Source organism: Eleutherodactylus coqui, chromosome 2 (assembly GCF_035609145.1).
Source record: "Eleutherodactylus coqui strain aEleCoq1 chromosome 2, aEleCoq1.hap1, whole genome shotgun sequence".
NCBI classification, from domain to species: Eukaryota; Metazoa; Chordata; class Amphibia; order Anura; family Eleutherodactylidae; genus Eleutherodactylus; species Eleutherodactylus coqui.
This window is the reverse complement of record NC_089838.1, coordinates 206,203,275-206,222,749: the sequence shown is the minus strand read 5'-3', so window position 1 is coordinate 206,222,749 and position 19,475 is coordinate 206,203,275. Positions and strand designations below refer to the sequence as shown.

At 44.6% G+C, this 19,475-nt stretch overlaps 1 protein-coding gene across 3 annotated transcripts in view; it reads left to right on the top strand.

Moving 5' to 3' along the window:
• TLN2 (talin 2) overlaps positions 1-8,197 on the top strand; it is a 207,339-nt gene extending 199,142 nt beyond the window's left edge. For all 3 annotated transcript variants that reach the window (XM_066592321.1, XM_066592320.1, XM_066592322.1), the window contains 4 exons: positions 4,435-4,497; positions 5,087-5,269; positions 5,596-5,721; positions 7,593-8,197. In XM_066592321.1, coding sequence (XP_066448418.1) covers positions 4,435-4,497; positions 5,087-5,269; positions 5,596-5,721; positions 7,593-7,721 — 501 coding nt within the window. In that variant the 3' untranslated portion in view covers positions 7,722-8,197. The remainder of the gene's footprint in view (positions 1-4,434; positions 4,498-5,086; positions 5,270-5,595; positions 5,722-7,592) is intronic.
• Positions 8,198-19,475: the final 11,278 nt, after the last annotated feature.

Genomic DNA, 19,475 nt, shown 5'->3' with positions numbered 1-19,475 from the left:
CCCCCCTAGAGTACGATGTATGGTATGAGTGTGCCGACCACTGAACCCATGGCTTTAGCAGGCATTTAGAAGTTTCAGGCGTGAGGTGGGTCTCCTGGAGGCATAACACATGCGGTCGCCAGGAGCGTATTAAGGAGTTTATTATGACTCGCTTCCTGGGAGATCCCATGCCTCTGACGTTCCAGGATACAAAAATCATCTCAGCCATTGGCAAAGGTGTTTTAATTGAGCCCGGATGAAATTATTTATGCTACTCAGTCCGCCAGGAGACCCCCCACCACGCCCCACCACGTCCCCCCTACCCGCCATGCAATCGCACTTCAATACATTTATAGAGAAAACATTGAATATCTGATGCATACACTCTAAAAACATCATGGCAGCGTACTACCAAATTATAACTCTTAAAACCGTTTACAACTGAACAGGCTTTGAATACTGACTATCGTTGCGTTAGTATTCGTGGCTAACTTTAACTCGGGGTAACCAACTTAGCATAGCTCCATCGTTGCTATACTTGTGGTTTTGGTTGTTAATACAATGATGTGAACCGACCATGTCATATTGTGCATTTATTAGGTGGACTCCCTTCCAAGAAGATGGGAGGGAATAAGGAGTTCTGGGGGAGGCGGAGGGGGGGGGGGGATGGGGAAAGGCGAGCACAGGGCGGTTATTGTCAGGGGTGACCCGGAGGGGGGAGTGATTCCCCCCCAGATCAGCAACCCACATCACAACTAGGCGGCCCTGATGGGCCTCTTACATATAATATGAAAGTCCCGTCACCTACAGGAGGACAGAAGTAATGGTTAGGTTTTGGTATACATTACAGTCTCTCTGGCCGTCGTCTGGTGTTCAACCACTCCCCTGCTTCAGATGGTGAGGAGAAGAAACGGGTGCGATCTCCGTCTATCACTCGTAGTCGCGCTGGGTACATCATAGAATACGGAAGCTGCAGATCTCTAAGTTGCCTTTTAATATTGAAGAACGAGGCTCTTTGCTTCTGGAGGTCCGCCGAGAAGTCCGGGAAGATGGAGACCGTAGCGTTATCGTGGCGTAGGGGTCCGCCTTTTCTGGCAGCTTGCAGGATATTATCTCTGTCACGGGAGTTAAGTAGCTTTGCCAGTAGCGGTCTGGGTGGGGCGCCGGGTATGGGTGGCTTCATTGGCACTCGATGAGCCCGTTCGATGACAAAGACCTGCGATAGTTCTGCATTGGGGAGAAGCTCACGGAGCCACTTCTCTAAGAATTCTTCTGGTCTCTGTCCCTCGGTTCTTTCTGGCAGGCCGACTATACGCAAATTACTGCGTCGTGAACGATTTTCGAGGTCGTCCGCTTTCTGTCTCCAGTAGTCGGCCTTCTGCGTAAGATCTCTTATTGCGGCTGACATTGGGGGAACAGTGTCGTCTAGCGTAGAAATTCTATCTTCCGTCGCTGTGACTCTTTCTCTCAGATTTTGAAGGTCTTGTCTAAGAAGACTGACATCCATTTTAACTTCATCGATTTTACTGGTAAGAGTAGTCGTGGATGTTTGGATTGCTGTCAGTAGCTGTTCGGATAATTGTTGTAGAGTTTGAACTGTCCCTTCTGTCAGATTTGGATTAGTGTTCTTTATTGGAGGGGATGAGCCCCCCGGGGCCGGCGGCCCAGAGTCGGATCCTGCATCTCTGCGATTTTCATTTCTGACAAATGCCTTTAATTTGTCTGCTGCAGCGTTCTGCCTGGTAGGCCCCATGCTGCTTAGTCAGAGGTATTTAGCGGCGTATTCGGCTGTCTGTCTGTATTTTATAGTGCTGGGTTCACCAGTATACTTGTTGCAGGGCTTATCTGCGTGGTGTTTGGTCTATGCTTTGTAGCCAGCTATGGTGGTCTTTTGCAGGCCTTACTCTCTTCTCCCCCTTTGTTTTGGGGGGTATTCTGGGTCTGTTTCTTTTGGCCTATTCTCTAGGTATTGTGGGGGAGGGGGGGTTCCACTCTCTGGCACGTGTCTATTTAGTATACAGGAGCTGCTGCTCCTTTTCTCCCCTTCCCCCCCAGCACACTTAGCTGTTTGTTGCTGCTGGCGCTGCCTTTCTCCTTCAGATAGGGGACCTCTGTATGACCTCTTCTCCTGACCTCTCACCTTCAGCTCCAGCAGTCCAACTCTCTGAGTAGGGTTATGTCAGCCGCAGCAGTGCAGATCTGCCGTTTATGTCGCTGTGGCTGTCGGCACTTTGGTTGTTTCACCCGGCGTCTAATCGCCCCCCCGCGCTAATAGAGGCTCACCGGGCCCAAGCTGTTGCCGGCTGGGTCCTCTTCCGCAAGATGGCGGCGGTAGCTGCAGCACCACGTGTGCCTCCACCGGGTCCCTGCCGTCAGGGGGCGCCTTATAAGTATCTCGGCACCCGGGGCGCCGCCGGTCGTCTCAGCCCCCTGCCTCCCTCTATGTGGTCTCCTCCGCACAGCCCTTCACCATTGGGCCCGTCTGCCCCGTCCTCAGGATGGCGGCCGTGTCAGCCGCGGCGCTGCAAGCCTGTCGCCGGCGTCGCTATGGCTGCCGGCGTCACAGACTCCGCACCGGGGCTCAATCCTCCTCCTCTCTGTGGTGGCAATGGGGGCGATAGGCCCGGGAAGTCGCTCGCCGATCGGGAGCCCTCCTCACAAAATGGCGGCCGCAGCTTCCCGCGCTCACCTCCAGGGTCCTCTCGCCGTGGTGTCCGGTAAGCGTCCCTCCGCTCTGCAGCCCCGCCGGTGGTCTGGGCACTTCACTCCTCTCCCTCCGCTATGTGGAGCGCCAGGTCCAGAGCCCGCCAGTCAGCCGGTGACTCCCGCTCCGCAGCGACGGCTCTCTCCACCTCACAGGCCCCGTTTCTAGCTCCGCTCCCGCCGCACCTCGGTCGTCAGGGGTGGCCGTCCGGAGATGCAGTTTCTTCCCCCTTCCTCCGGTGATGGTATATCGGGGTTGGGAGTCCTCAGGATCAGTACAGGATTACCGGTAGGTCAGCTTGAGCAGGAGCCCTTCTTACATGCGGCCGGTCAGGACGGCTGCTTGGCCACGCCCCCTAGGGGATAACTTTTAATGACGGCACAGCCCCTTTTAAAGAAGTTGTCCAGGGTTAGGAAAACATGGCTGCTTTCTTTCAAACACAGTACCACCCTTGTTGGTGTGTGATATTGCAGCTCAGCTCCCATTCACTTCAATTGAGGTGAGCTGCAATAACACACAGAACCCTACTGACGGGTGGTGCTGTGCTTCGAAGCTAACAGCCATACTTTTCTAACAATTGATAACTGCTTTAAGAACTGCAAGTAGACAGACCTTAAGCTTTAAAGACTTACTCATCATGGCTGGCATTAGGAGTTGGAATGTGAAAGCTATATCCCTTGGATCCTTTTAACATCTTCCAAGAAAGATGCCTAATGTTTACCAATGCCTGTTTTATCACTGTAAGGTAAAATATGATATGAGCTAGTAAAATGCTGTGCATTGCAGTATTAGGAATAGAAGGGACTATTTGATAAGTTTTAAGGTCAAACTTTACTGTATTGTCTGCCATGAAGCATGTAGTAGGATCAATGTCAAGAATGTGGTCATTTCTTGTTCTTCATCTCCTTCCTCATGTCAACGCCAAGTACTGTTCGTACATGTCGTGTCTCTCTGCCAATGAAAAATCATCACTGGTGCTTGGCAAGAGCAGAATGACAATATGAGATTTGATAAGGTGCAGAAATGGCTTCCCCACTGACCTTGTCATTGGAACTCGTGAGTCTGAAGTGGGTTAATCCCTCCTTAGTATTTGGTAACCCGCAGCTTTATCTTTCCCTGGATGGCATCCAGTGACTGGTTACATGACCAGTCTAACCCGTATAGCAGGGAAATCCCTGGCTGGCTGCAACTGTAAAAAGCTGTTTAGAGTTGGCTTGAATAAGAAATACTACCTGTAGATGAAAGACTTGTGGATTCTTATTAGAAGCCTATTAACAAAGGTAGCAGAGATTATTGCAGGGGAGGAATGTAGAGCAGGATGGGATATGTGGTGCTAAATGTCAAAGATCTAGTTGAGTCAACCAGATAATGGCCTTCTTAGCCACAAGTTCTGCACGCCGCTAGTATCAATAGAATGGGAATTTCCTCGTGCACATAAAAGAACGAGGGAGAATGCCCTTTTACTCCATTTCATTGCTATTTCTTCTGCGGGACTTTTACTTAATTGTGGTTTGCTCCTAGCATTTCATTTACAGAGAAAGCGCAGTCTATGGGCGGTGTTATGAGTGTTAGCGGTTTCTCTAACGCTCACTACTAATGCCCAGGCTGAGTTGAGGTGCAGGGCTGCAATTAGCGGTAAAGTACAAGCTTTTGCGGCAGCCGATACTGTTAATGTAAGAGCACTCTACTAGTAGTTTTTATTTACCTTGATTAGTCAATGACATAATTTCATTGCTTACTTCTTGTTGCAGGTTGGTGCAATTGCCGCTAATGCAGCGGATGATGGTCAGTGGTCCCAAGGACTAATTTCTGCTGTAAGTATTGTTTTTTTTGTTTTTTTTCATCCACATTCTCTCCCTATTACTTAATGCCACATTATCTAGAACCTGTCACCATACATTGCTTCTGCTTTGCTTTCTTGTTATATGGACTTGTTTCTAGAAAATACTTGTAAAAAGCCTTAAACTAATCCAACCACCACATAAGCTGTCATTGATATTTAATACCCTTTCTACTTACCAACATCATCTGAATACTGCATTTCCCCACTAATCAGAATCTCTGTACCTAAACTCTGATTGATGCAATTCCCTGCACTTGACAACTAGGTACCTTCTAACAATGCATCAAGCATCCTGGCTAACCAAGTCACCGTGCATTATGCAAAGGCAGAAGCTGATCCTCCTGTCCTTGCCAGCCAATCAACTTCCGATTTAGATTGTAAGCTTTGTCATACTAAACATGAATAACTTATTAAACCCACGATACTTTGTAGCCTGTAGAATCTGTAGCCAACGTAGGGTCACTAACACTGCATAGGTTCTTAGACAGACTGCAGATGATTTGCCCTTCAGGCAACAATTTCCTTTTTCTGGTCATTTGGCCACTGTTGACTTCTTTTAGGCCAGGATGGTGGCCGCGGCAACAAGCAACTTGTGTGAATCGGCTAACGCCTCAGTACAGGGCCACGCCAGTGAGGAGAAACTCATCTCCTCTGCCAAGCAAGTAGCAGCATCCACTGCCCAGCTTCTGGTCGCCTGCAAGGTGAAAGCTGACCAAGACTCGGAAGCCATGAGAAGACTCCAGGTAGCTTGCTTAAATCTGCATTGGATTAGGCTTGACTTTCACACACAGACCATAGATCCTTTTATTAGCAGCGGATCTAGTAATATGAATATGATTCAGTGCAATACAGAATACATAAATACATGTATCGGAGAGGCTAACAGCAAAGCTCACAATGGAAATGGGGAAGCCCATTCATTTTCATGGTTTTATTTTTGGTTTTATTAAATTGGCTAAGTACTGTTCTTTTTCTTTTCTTCTAACCTGCTCTTCACTTCCCACTTGCTGTCGTCTTTGTTTTCCCACTTCATGTTCTGTCTTTCCGAACCTGACATTCCTCTGTACAGGCTGCTGGAAATGCTGTCAAGCGCGCATCTGATAACCTGGTCAGAGCAGCTCAGAAGGCTGCCTTCAGCAAAGCGGAGGAGGATGATGTTGTAGTGAAGACAAAGTTTGTAGGTGGAATTGCACAGGTTAGTAAAAAAACAACATTTCTCTAGATTTACATTGTCAAAGTGCTAAAACCACTTCTCAGTTAGTGTGTGAGTGGTTCACATGCTCCACCCCCTAATCACATGATGGTGACGTCATGGCAGGTCCTAAAGCATATATAAAACACAGAGCCTAACAGCAGCTGTGTGCTCACAGGACTTGTGATCATGTCACCGTTATGTGATCAGTCACATGGTCTCTGAGCTCCGGCCTTGATCACATGACGATGACCTCATCGCTGGTCCTTTACTTTATTAAAAACCTGCAGAGCTGGACAGCTGCCTTGTGCTGACAGGAAACCCCCAGGGCCTCAGTTGCTATGTATACTGCAGTACTCAGTCTGGCAGTTTGTAGCTGGTTTTGAGAGAGGTGCGCACCTGTGTGGAGACTCCAGTAAATGACATCTCACAAACGTCCACACACATAGCTGGAGGTGCCTATTGACCAACAACATTGATGCCTAGTTCTTCACCCACTGTCTTCACATCTCCTAAACCTGATATCATGTCATCTCAAATGCTAATAGCGCCAACACCAGTCCAGCCTTCATCTAATAATCAACCATTGCCCAGTGTTTAAACAAACCGTCGCTGTTGTGCAAACATGTCACCACAGAGGGTTCAATACCACCGTGAAGCTAATGCAGCTTACATGACACAGCAACAAGCCATGATGTCATCTCAGCCACCAGCTGAAGCTTGTAAATCTCATGCAGCTAATATGCAAAAGCAACAAGTGAACATGTCTCCTCAGCGAGCAGCTGAACTAGTTGCACAGAAATATTTTGACCAACTCCAATCCCTTTCACTATATATTACATTAGTACAGAAACGTTGGTACTATAAATAATACTGATAACTAGTAGGTCTATAATGATGAGGTGAGTAAGTTATCACATACATTAGACTATAGTTTAACTCGCCAAGTTGCTTCCTGCAACTCCTGTTAATAATAACATCACAGCAGTTGGAAATAATGAAAATGAACTGTAATACGACAGTATTTTTGAACAGGGATATCTTTTGTATGAGAGAAAAACGTAGTGTAGCCTTATGTAGTTGTATCATGTGCAAGATGTATTTATTAAAACTCTCAGCACAGGCCTGTGATTTAGGCTTGCCTTATCTTTGGGTTAAGAGCCTCCATTGTGGTTCATTCAGTCCTTCTACTAATTATGACATCAAAAGTTACGCAGCCTGCAATGCTGTTCATGCTCTAAATATAATGGAACCCCAATGAATCCTATAAAAGGGGTTGTCCCATGAAAATGACTTATCTCCTATCCACAAGATTGGGATGAATATGTGATTGGCAGGGGTCTGAATACTGGGTTCCCCACTAATCACCAGAATGGTAGTCTCAGGTGTCCCAGAATGAATGGAGTGGTGGTCACACGTGTACACTGCTGATCTATTAATCTCCGTGGCCATGATTTATGGCCTGATATCGCACTCGCCTGTGTGAACTTGGCTTAAGGCTTCTTTTACCCAGAGCAATAAATCATTTGCACAAGCAAACAATGACAGACTTCACTCTGGCAGGCAGTTTAAAAAGGCAGATAAATCGCTTAAATTTAATTTGCTCATTCTTCAGTCATTCATTCTCTGTACCAGTGAATGTGGACAACTGAAGGATCTCCGTTTACACGTAACGAGCGAACAATGATTTTTATGCCTGCATGAAATGAACAAAGATCGATAATCAAAGGAATTCTTGTTCATTATTGGCCATCTTTACACTGAATGATTATCGTCCAAATTCGCACAGTCCAACAATTGTTTCGAATGATAATCTTTCCGTGTAAAAGGGCCCTCAGGTTGAGTATAACAATATGTGAATATTTTCCTTGTAGATCATTGCAGCTCAAGAGGAAATGCTGAAAAAGGAAAGGGAGCTGGAAGAAGCCCGTAAGAAACTGGCCCAAATCCGTCAACAACAGTATAAGTTTCTACCGTCCGCCCTGAGAGAGGAGGACAGCTAGTGATCGATCCTGGCGTCGAACCTGGAATCAGTCTGCTCTGCAGGAGGACATATCGTTACTGTAGCTGGAAGCCCCCTTGTCTCCCACTGGATACTAAAACCACTATAACATGAAGGGGGTTGTGTGGGTTTTCACACTCCGAAGACAAGCAGTATTATTTCCCACGGTGGACATACCCAGTTATATAAATAAAGTATATATGAGAGATATACACAATGCCGGGGGTCGAAGAGACTGTGACATAGGGTACAGCCCCTCCTGCAATAACACGTGTGCTATTAAAGATTGTGTCCCCCTTTTCATGTAACCACTCATGTTGCAGGTGCCTGCAATGCAGAGCAAAGCATAAAGGAGTAAAATGACCTTTTTTTCTAGTATGTTTTACAATTTGATTTGGTCACTGGATCAACTATGTACCCTGAAATGATGTACACAAAGCCTGTTGGGAATTAAAGGCACTTGTAATTACGCAGCGATATGTGCAGTAATGTGTTTATTATTTCAGAACAGAAGATTAATGCCGGATTTGTCTATCTTGGTCATTTCTGTAGACAGGTAGTTAAAAGGGGTTGTCCCATCTCTAGCTGTTTTGTTTCAGGAACAGACCACTCCATACATTGTGCAGTGGCCCAGGTTGGTACTGCAGGCAGAGTCAAACTGAAGTATATGGGACTTGGCCTGCAGTACCAACCCAGGCCACTGCATAATATATGGAGCTGTCTGCTTCCTGAAACAAAAAGCTAGAAGTGAGACAACCCCCTTTAATGTACAATATGTATCCACGAGCAATATCTATACACACATTTTTGTGCAATTAGAAAATATTTTTTTTGCATAACCGAACAGAGAAATGTAATATTGAAACGTGGAAACACTTCTAAGCTATAATTACATAAATTCAGAAAAACCCCTTTAGGCTACCTCCTGAGATATAACCACATGGTCAGTTGCTATGGTTTTGTGTGGTTCTTGGCCCGGTCTGTACCTTTTGTAGATATTCGTATGGGTATAAACTGCTACTGCTGCTTTCCTACTCGGTATGATTCCAGTTGTACATGCCTGTTAACATAACTGTAATGTTGAAAGCTGCTAAAAAAAACAGACATAGCTGTGAAAAGGTAAAATTTCCTTCATGTATATAGAGTACATGTTGATTTAAAAGTCAGGGCCACTCAAAATACCCCCTGAACGAAAAGAGATACTAGTAGGAAACTGTAGAACACTTAGGGGCCATTTACACCAGCCGAGGATCGCTAAAAAATCACTAATCGGCGATCATTTTAGCGATAATCGGTGCGTGTAAATGTGCGCCCATCGTCTGCTTTTCAGCAACTGCTGGCTGATAGTTAAATTCAGTCCAACATAAAAATCGTCCTTCACTTTTATCAGTAGTTCTCCATGGGAAGTGCTGATAGCATTGTTTCCCCAGTGGAGAACAAAGGATCTGAGAGCAGATAATAGCCTCAGGCTATTAGCTGCCTTCAGAGAAGGCTTTATTTACATACATCATTGGTATTTGAGTAGCTACTTAAATACGAATTAATTTTTATGCTAAATGATCGCTCAAACTGTCCATGAAGCGATCTTTGAGCGATCATCGTCCCGTGTAAACCAGCCTTTAGATGGATGGGAGAAAACTCTTTGGCAGTGTGGTGGTGCCTGTCTACCTTCTTGGTGGCAGTTATCTTGGATTTAGCCCATTAAACTTCAAAGGAAAGGGGGTCATGGGTCACCTGATTTAGGGGAAAATTTTAATCAGAAGTTGATTAGTGCAGTCATTTTTTTTTCAATACCTGCAACCATTTTCTAGTTATGGATGATGTCATGTTGAGCATTAATAAAGTTATGTTGAATTATGTATGGAAATCGCTAATCGCATGTCATTTCATTAATAATCCAGGAAAGAAATGAGATCATCCTGATAGATGGTAACAAAAGTTCACGTTAGTTGGCCAAGATTTTCAATCAAAAACACCTAGGAAGTCAGCCAGTGCGTGCATGAATCGTCGGGAAACTGATTTAGAAGTTCAGAACAGAACGGTTTCCAATCCCCAGGTGTTGGCAGCTGCTTTAACGAAGAGTCTACAGAAAATCATCTAGAGACTGGCATTGGAGCATGGTATTAGTCAACACCTGTCGTAAGGATCCTCAAGACACTCATGTTGTAGACATACTATGGCATCCTGAACATCTGAATCGGCCTACTGACAGTTTGTGCACTCATTGGCTGTCTTCCTGGTGTTTTTAATTGAAAACTTCTGTTACCGACCATCAGGATGATCTCGATTCTGTCTTGGATTGTAAACGCATCTTCTGGTATCTAAAAAGACATGTGATTTAGTGTTTTCCATAGCACATAATTCAATTAATGCCCAACATGACACCATTTATAACTCGAAAATAGTTGCAGGTTTTGAAAAACATTTCTGCACCAATCAATTTCTGATAAAATTATGTTGTTAAATCATGTATCCCATACCCCCCTTTCTATTGAAGTTTCTTGGGCTGAATCCAAGATGGCTGCCCACCAAGTTGGCCAACAGGCACCACCATAGCGCCAAAAATGTTTCCTCACCCATCTTAAGTGTTAATCTTGTAGATATGATACATTTTAATCGCTAACAAAAATACATGATGTAATAATAGCGAGCTTTCGAATCAACGCAGGGTGGTTCTTCCGGCTTAAAGGAAGTGGATCCGAAGAGGCATGCATATTTATACACACCTACTTATGACAAGGCACAGACATGAATGAGAATAATTTGCACTTAAAAGAATACTACAACAGAAATACAAACATCTTTAAATAGTCACTGATAAGGGTGGGAAGGTTTTATAGTTCCTGAATTAGTGTGGGGGGTGGGGGTGCGGGGGTCACCAGGCCAGCAGTGTTATAGATTTCTTATACTTCCCAGTCACGCATGAATCATTCTGAAGAATTTAGCCCTCTATTGATAGTGTCAAAAGTTGTTATAAATTTATATTCCCAAATTCTTCTATGGCCTTTTGACTTGAACTTGCCTTTCAGTATCATAACTTTCATATCTTCTATGTCATGTTCGTGACTAGAAAAGTTCTCTGACACAGGTAATTCTGCCTTTCTCTCTCTAATTGTTTGGCGATGAGATCTCATCCTCCCTTTTATTTTTTGTTCTGTTTCTCCAATATAAAGGCCCTCAACAGGACATTTACTGTACATGATCAGGTACACAACATCAGATGTGGAACATGTGAATGTCCAAGGGATCTTATAGTCTTGCTGTGTGTTGGGGATTTGTATCCTGTCTGTGGTCAGTACATGTAAGCAGGTCTTGCAGCTCCTTACATTAGAGATAAGTTTCTTTTTGTGTGGCAAAGGGCAATGCACTCCTGACTATAAAGTTCCACAAATTAGGAGGTTGCCTGTAACATAAGAGGGGAGGGTCTGGGAATATGGTTTTCAGACGGTCATCCTTGTGTAGAGCATGATGAAGTTTCTTTGCGGTTTTTCTTAGTACCTCTAGTTGCGGATTGTAGGTCATTACTAGAGGTACACGATTGTTTCCTTCGTTCTCTGTGTATTGGAGTAGTTGATTCCTGGGTATCCTGGTGGCTCTGTTGATTTAGTCATCAATTGAGGTGCGATGGTAGCCCTGATTTAAGAATGTCTTTTTCGGATTGTGTAATTGTTCCTCTCTGTCTGTTGGGTTGGAGCAGATCCGGTTGTATCTGATGGCCTGGCTGTAGATGGACTTTTTGATGTGTTTAGGATGGAAGCTGTCCCATCTAAGGTATGTGGACCGATCAATTGGTTTTCGGTATAGGGATGTCTGTATTGAGTTGTTTGAAATCTTTATGGTGGTGTCCAAAAAAATGATTTCTGTATATGAGTAGCTTAATGTCAGGTTTATGGTGGGGTGGAATGCAATAAATCTCTCATGGAATTTTTTTTTTCAAAATATTTTTTATTGGCTTTCTTTGAGACCTACATGTATATCACATATACAATATCAATGTTTACACTTGTAGTGAGGGTACGCATATCATACAATAGTCGTGACCATACTTATATATTAATCAAAGCAAACCTTTTTAAAGGAACACGTATAAAATGTCCTTCTAACGCTATCTTGTCCTTAATCTTCAAATTCGTGATCATATGCGTTTATGTCTTCAAACTATTTTTTGTAACACTATTAAACTCCATCAAACTGATAACATAAACTGTCGCCATGGTTTCCACATGTTATCAAATCCCTTCAGGTTATTGTTAGATTTAGCATATATTTTTCGTATTCATAATGATCTGCTATGGTGTCCAATTAATCCTTTGTGTTTGGAGGACATTCAGTTTTCCATTTTCTAGTAATTATAAGTTTGGCTGTCAGCAAATAATGGCATACGCACTTCCGGTGGGATCTGGGAATGTGGTCACAGGTCAGCAACAAAAGTGCAAGCTGGGAGCTGCTTTTCACAAATATGCCTGTGATCTTTGGGATAAGGCCAAACACCTCTCTCCAAATATCTTGGACCTTCAGGCACTCCCAGTGTGAAACAATGTACCTTCTTGACCACATTTTCTCCAGCACTCCCTACTCTGGAGGGAGAAACTTCTAGCTAGTTTAGCAAGGGTATAATACCATTGTTAGTGTCTTGTAATGAGTCTGAAATATGCTTACTGATAAGGTAGATTTATTAGCCCACTCAGAAGCCTTCAGTCATTGAGATTGAGAGATCTCCTGGCTCAGGTCTGTTTCCCAATTTACTAAGTGAAATGGAATTTTATCAGTTGTGGTTCGGTGTTGGTCCAGGTGATTATGATGTCATCAATGTAGCGGAAGCCTTTTATATGTAAAGGATGAGCGGGTGAAAGAATATTGCTGATTTTATGGCCAACAATCCTAGATGTGAGTCATGTCCTAGAAAGGCACCAGCCATGTCTGTGAACCAGAAATATGGTGGTCGATATTGCTTGATATTCACTACTGTTCTTCATGAACCTTTTTTTTACAGCCTATGTAGTGTTGTAGTCTGCTGTACAGTGTAGTAATAATGATGACCACATGAAGGCAGTGTTGTGCCATTTAAGGCTTCGTAACACTTAAGCACTGAAGGCCATTAGTGCTTGGTGAAAACAGTATTTCTAACAGCAAAGTAAAGGAACTCAACTGTTGTACTAAATTTTCTAATTTACTGTTTATTCTTCTTACTACTGCTAGTTTACCACCTGTAAATTAGTCAGCCCTTTACTATTTTATACCAAACGTGCCTACAAGGCAACAAATGCCCCGATTATGTCTGCCCTAGCATAAAAGATAGTTCATTTTATATAATATATAATTATTTACGATTTATGACTATGTAAGACTTAAAGGGGTTGTCCCGCGGCAGCAAGTGGGTCTATACACTTCTGTATGGCCATATTAATGCACTTTGTAATGTACATTGTGCATTAATTATGAGCCATACAGAAGTTATCAAAAGTTATTCACTTACCTGCTCCGTTGCTAGCGTCCTCGTCTCCATGGTTGCCGTCTAATTTTCGCCGTCTAATGGCCAAATTAGACGCGCTTGCGCAGTCCGGGTCTTCTTCGTTTCTCAATGGGGCTCCGTGTAGCTCCGCCCCGTCACGTGCCGATTCCAGCCAATCAGGAGGCTGGAATCGGCAATGGACCGCACAGAAGCCCTGCGGTCCACCGAGGGAGAAGATGCCGGCGGCCATCTTCAGCAGGTAAGTAAGAAGTCACCGGAGCGCGGGGATTCAGGTAAGCGCTGTCCGGTGTTCTTTTTTAACCCCTGCATCGGGGTTGTCTTGCGCCAAACGGGGGGGTTGAAAAAAAAAAAAACCCCGTTTCGGCGCGGGACAACCCCTTTAACAGGCTATTTACATGTGATTTACAAGTCCGGGGATTCTGGGAGCTCAAGTGTCTAAGTTCCATTTAGATTGGTTAGATTCTGTAATGTATTCATACATATGGCTAGTATGATACTAGTATCCCAAACTAGAAGTATCGTCTGCAGCATAATAATCTTTATTTATATAGCGCTAACTTATTCCGCAGCGCTTTCAATGCACCTAGGGAACACAAACAATACGAAATTTACAGAAATTACAAAAGTTACATGTGGTATTCAATTATTTGGTAACGGAGGGGGTGGGAGTGATACAGAAAGTACAGGGGCAGGCGGTGGAGCAGGGGCGAACACAGCAATGCAACGATAACAGGTGATATACAGTTTTTTGGGACACTACAGGGTGGGGGGTAATACAGGAGGTGCAGGGGAAAAAGTGAAAGCAATGGGGAGAGGCAGGGGGCGCATTGTGGGGTAGGGGACTAGATCAGGAGGTATAGTATGCTACTTTGAAGAGGTGTGTCTTTAAGAAGCATCTGAGATTCCGTGCATCGCGGATTATCCAGATGTTTTGGGGTAGAGCGTTCCGGAGGATGGGTGCTACTCTAGAGAAATCCTTGAGGTGGACATGTGAGTTTCGTATTAGAGGGGTGTTTAGTCTGAATGTGTTAGCAGGGCGGATGGGTCATGTATGGACAGGAGGGGGAAGCAGTATACATTGGCACGGCGCCATGGAAAGCATTGTGGGTGAGGGGGATGAGTTTGAATTGAGTTCTGTAGTGGATGGATAGCAAGTGCAGTGGTGTCTGAGAAGCAGCTGGGTAGGAAGATGAGTCTAGCTACTGCATGTAGTATGGATTGGAGAGGGGAGAGTCTGGTGCGGGGGAGGCCAATGAGCAGGGAGTTGCAGTAGTCGAGTCAGGAATGGATGAGGGCAACGACGAGTGCGTTCAGCGTGTCCGCTCTATGCTCATTAGCCGGTCAATCCCAACAATTAAATAGACATTGGGAGGTACCCATAGTGTATAAACAATCTAAAGTAGAATTACAGACCTTTCTTTATTACGATTGCCGATCAGGGTTTCTTTGTTTTCCGTTTTAGTCCTATGCTATGACTGGATCTTAAACAGCTGGATGGATAATCTTTGTCTCTAAACATTCTATGGAGATTATGACACTTGTGTTCAAAAGATTCACTACCAGAACAGGTTTCTTCTAACCCTTAAGTATTGACCGGTTGGTATCCCCCTTCTAAGGGCCCTTTTAGATGAGATTAATGAGTGAATGATGTCATCGTTAGTTTGTTTGCTTGTGCAGCCTGTTTATACACGCAGACACAATGTTGGCTCGAATAAATGAGAAAATGTTCAGTCTTTCACATTTGCTGTACAAGTGAATCAGAGGGACTGAATGAGCGCTGTTTAAACTGAACGATAAGTGAACGAGCCAACGAAGACTTTTGTTAGACTGAACGATTAATGGTCGCTTTCATTCGTTTAAACATTTTTTTTTTTATTTTTTTTAACAATAATATTTTTGTCTGAAAGCACCCTAAATGATGGGGGAGGCCAGCAATTCCAGAATAGGCCCATTAGTGGTCATAGATTTTCTAAAGGTAGTAGTTTGCAGCTTGCCCTTAGGGCAGATAGTGATAGATGCAGTGGGGTCCATGAGCTATATAAGATTTCCATATTGTTGTATTAGGCTTCATGGTGCTTATTTTTAGTTCAGTAGACCCACAAAAAGGTCCATGTTTTCCGTTTGGAGATTGAAAGGAGTTTTTTAAGAATTTAAAATAGAATTTTACAGAGTTAGGGCTTATTCACATGAGCGTATATTGGCCACCATTTTCACGGCCGGACGATATACGCTACGATCTGATGCATTGGATTCCAATCCATTAGATCACACATGCGTATTCCCACAGCGTTAAAGCGTCAAGCCGGCAAATATACCACCCAGCTCTTACGCTGGGCAGCAAAGATAGTCCTGGAACTATCTTGGTGTCCGGAATACGTCGGCCGCTGCATAGACTCCTATGGGAGCCAATGACAGCGGCCAGAGAAAGGAGGTGGGAGGGAGTTTAGCAGCGAGACTGCTAAACTTCCTCCCCCTTCTCTCCTCCTTTCTCCTCCCCTCCGGCTGTTTGCAATGGGGCGGGGGTGGAGCCCAGCTCCCCCCTCTCCCATTGCTGGCTGCGGACAAGGGGTGGGTGCTTAGCTCCACCCCTATCCCGCCCACTCCCAGTGCTGGCTGCAGACAAGGGGTGGGTGTTTAGCTTCACCTCCATCCTGCCCACTGCAATTGCAAACAGCCGGAGGGAAGGCGAGAGGAGGTAAGTCAGTGAGCGAAGGAGAGGCAACAGCATTGCGGCCTCGACGTATATGCGCTGGGCCTGTGCTGTCTGAACGGGCGCACAAATGTTTCGCGGGTTTTTTGCATGGCTAGTGAAGTCTGTGATTGGCTGAATGGTCACGTGCACAACGCTTCCTCTGTTACGAGAGGCGGGCTTTGGGGCTCCAATGCTGAACTTGAAACCTCTGGAGTTTAGTATATTTTTGCAGCATTTTACACTATTTTAACACTAATTTTTACAAAGTCACAGAAACCGCTTTAAACATGGGTACAATGGACCTGTCTGGATGATGATTTATGCTAATTGCATTCTGATTGAGATCACGGAGATGGTAAGGTGCAGGTTAAAGAGGGACATCTGATGACTTCTGACATAGACATAGGTTATCTCTTAATGCTTTTGTGATATCACTGGAAGCCAAGAGATGGCTAAACCAATTCTCTTCGGAGTTGTGTGCTAAATCCTTTGACATCTCAAATAAAGCTTCATAGAAGCCGCTCCATAATGCTGGACAGCTGCACAACACAGTTTATAACCCCATGGGGGGTGTAATGTGTAAAAGATAAATGCGTTGTGACTACAACATGGCTTGTCCATTTCTGCAATTGTCATAAAGCCCTGCATGTCATCTTACGGAGGCCAGCGACTGCAGTGGCCATGTGTGGGTACAGCTGGCCATTGCTGGCATTATGGCTACTGGAGCATCTGCACTGGATCAGTAGGGAGTTGAAGAGGTGAATACGGTTTATTGTTTGTATTTATTTTTATTTTAACACAGCATGTTGGCTCAGTGGTTAGCACTGCTCCCTTGCTGCGATGGAGTCCCAGGTTCAAATCTGATTAAGGACAGCATCTGCATGGAGTTTGTATGTTCTTCCTGTGTTTCTGTGGCATTGCCCTTGGTACTCTGGTTTCCTTCCACACTGCAAAAACATACAGCTAGGTAAATATAAACTGTGAGCCCCAATAAGGATAGAAGCCGATATCAAGTGATGTAAAGCGTTGCATAACATGTATGCGCTATATAAAGGTGGTTGTTAAGACATTTGCTGACTCTTATGTTTTTAAGAACTGTGGAAACCACCTTTTAAGCCAAAACAAAGAGTGGACCCCAAAAACAGAACTGATGTGTGTGTATGTATGTATATAATTTTTTTTAATACACTCCTGGTTTTGTCTTAAAGGAAAATTTTGATCAAACACTGAAGTGGGAATCAGCCGTTATCTTGTAGGTTTGTAGCAAGTGGTAATATTCCACGTGTTTTAACTCCATATCTATAGTGCCTCCGAACTCATATAAAATAGATAGATATAAGTAACTACAATATTGGAGCAAAAGGATAATTTATTACAGAAAACTGACCCCTTGAAGGGAGGCTGTAGTACCCTGTTGTACCACCTCTAGCTTGGATGCAGGATGTGATACAGCTGGGTATGGAGGCTCTATTACCCTGGTGTACCACCTTTAGCTTGGATACAAGATGTGGTACATCTGGGCATGGTGGCTCTAGTACCCTGTTGTACCACCTCTAGCTTGGATACAAAATGTGATATGAGCGGGCATGGAGGCTCTAGTACCCTGATGTACCACCTCTAGCTTGGATACAAGATGTGATACAGGCGGCGTGGAGGTTCTAGTACCATATTGTACCGCCTCTAGCTTGGATACAAGATGTGATATGGGCGGGCATGGAGGCTCTAGTACCCTGTTGGGCAGTCATGGAGGCATGCAAGTTCTATATGATACCCTGTGGCATATCGGTCCACATTTCCTGTAACTGAGCCACTAGATCATGCAGACTCAGGCTGTTGATTTTGGTGCCCCAGATGGTCCCATACATATTCTATTAGTGATAAATCCAGCAAATGGGTAGGTTATGGGGGCATTCCTGTGACATCCTAGCTGTGTGATAGAAACTTTTTCCAAGGAAGGAGCACAAGCAGGAATCTTAAGACGACATCTTGTAGATCAAAATAACATCTTTTTATTGCAATTTCATTCAATGTTTCGACTGCCCCTGCAGTTTTTATCACACTAAATAACAGAGTGACAATGCCCAACATTTATGTACACAATAGAGCAATCGTAGAACGAAAACAAATGTACACCCCCAGCTTAGTGTATACCAATTGGCTGTACTGGGAAAGCATCACATGCGGAGCATCCGACCAGGTACTGATGGCCGCGCCATTCCGTCACTCCGATGGCGGCAGCTGCCGTGTGTAAATGTACATAGCGCATGCGTGGTCACGCTCACTGGTATCGAATGATTTGGGGTGATTTGCTAGACCCATTGAAGATGTAAGGTCATCTGTTTCAGGATGTCATTGTTCCTCACTGTCATTGTTGATCACTACTAGGGGTGATCCACTGTTGTATGTGATGCCCCCCAGACCATCACACGAGCAGGGGGCAGTGTGCTGCTCTATAGCAAACGCAGGATTGAGGTGCTCACCCCTAGGTCTCCAGACATGAACACTGCTGTCGTCAGTACCCAAATTAAACCTGGATTCATCTCTGAAGACGACCCAGTACCAACTCCATGAAGAATGAAACTGGACTGTTATGACACCACTGTAAATGGAGGTGAGGGTGGATGGTGTCAAATGCAGTACATGTGATGGGCGCCATGAGATCAATTGTCGTTCAACCAAGTGCCTGGAAACAATTCCAACAGACACGGGTGTAATGATTGTACTACCTGTCTCTGTAAAGCTGATAATGAAACAGTTGGCGCTGCTTGTGTTTTGTCAGATGATAACCTAGTGCTAGTCTGTCGAGGGGGTCCTGAGCCCGGTTACCTTCTGTGCGTGTATCCACTGGTCCTAACAGTCTGGTCAGAACAGCCCAGGTGGAGGGCAGTTCGTCGATACAACCATCCAGCTTCTTGCATTCCAGTAGCGCGCCCCCCTCTCAAACTCTAACTGGCTGAAATCTCTGTGCTTGTATTATGGAAACATGGCTAGTGGTCGACAAGCTCTACACAAGTGGAAAGGGAGGTCCTCTACTGAGGGCCTTTTTATAGGCGAAGGGTGGAACCACTTTTAGGGCCTCTGGGGACAAGACCGTTAATCTAATGATGCCACAACTTTAAACATTTACATATCTGTCTGAGATGTATCAGCATGCCGAGTTTTGCAGCAAAACGACAACTTGTAGGTGCTTGATTTTTATTTTATTTTTTTACAGTTTTTGAGCTCTGATACGCAGTTTTCCAGAGTAAAGCATAGTTGTTTCCTGGTTGGGTTGTAGCCAAAGGCTTGTTCACGTAGTCACTCTCAGACTCTGGAGCGGGGGCTATAAAAATAACAGAAGTCAGGAGGATGTGAGGAGAGTGTTGTAAATCTGAGGTTCCCATCAGGATTACAAGAAGTGCATTCCATATATAGCACATCACTGTCTGAGATGGAGAATCCAGTGTAGTGGGCTGAGGCTTCACCCCTTCATGGCCACATAGGTCATAATGTAGACTGGACGGGTCAGAATTACTGCACCTTCTTTCCTGTACAGTAAATACCATCTTGTAAAATCTGGTCTACTACATGTAACTGAAAGCATCCACATA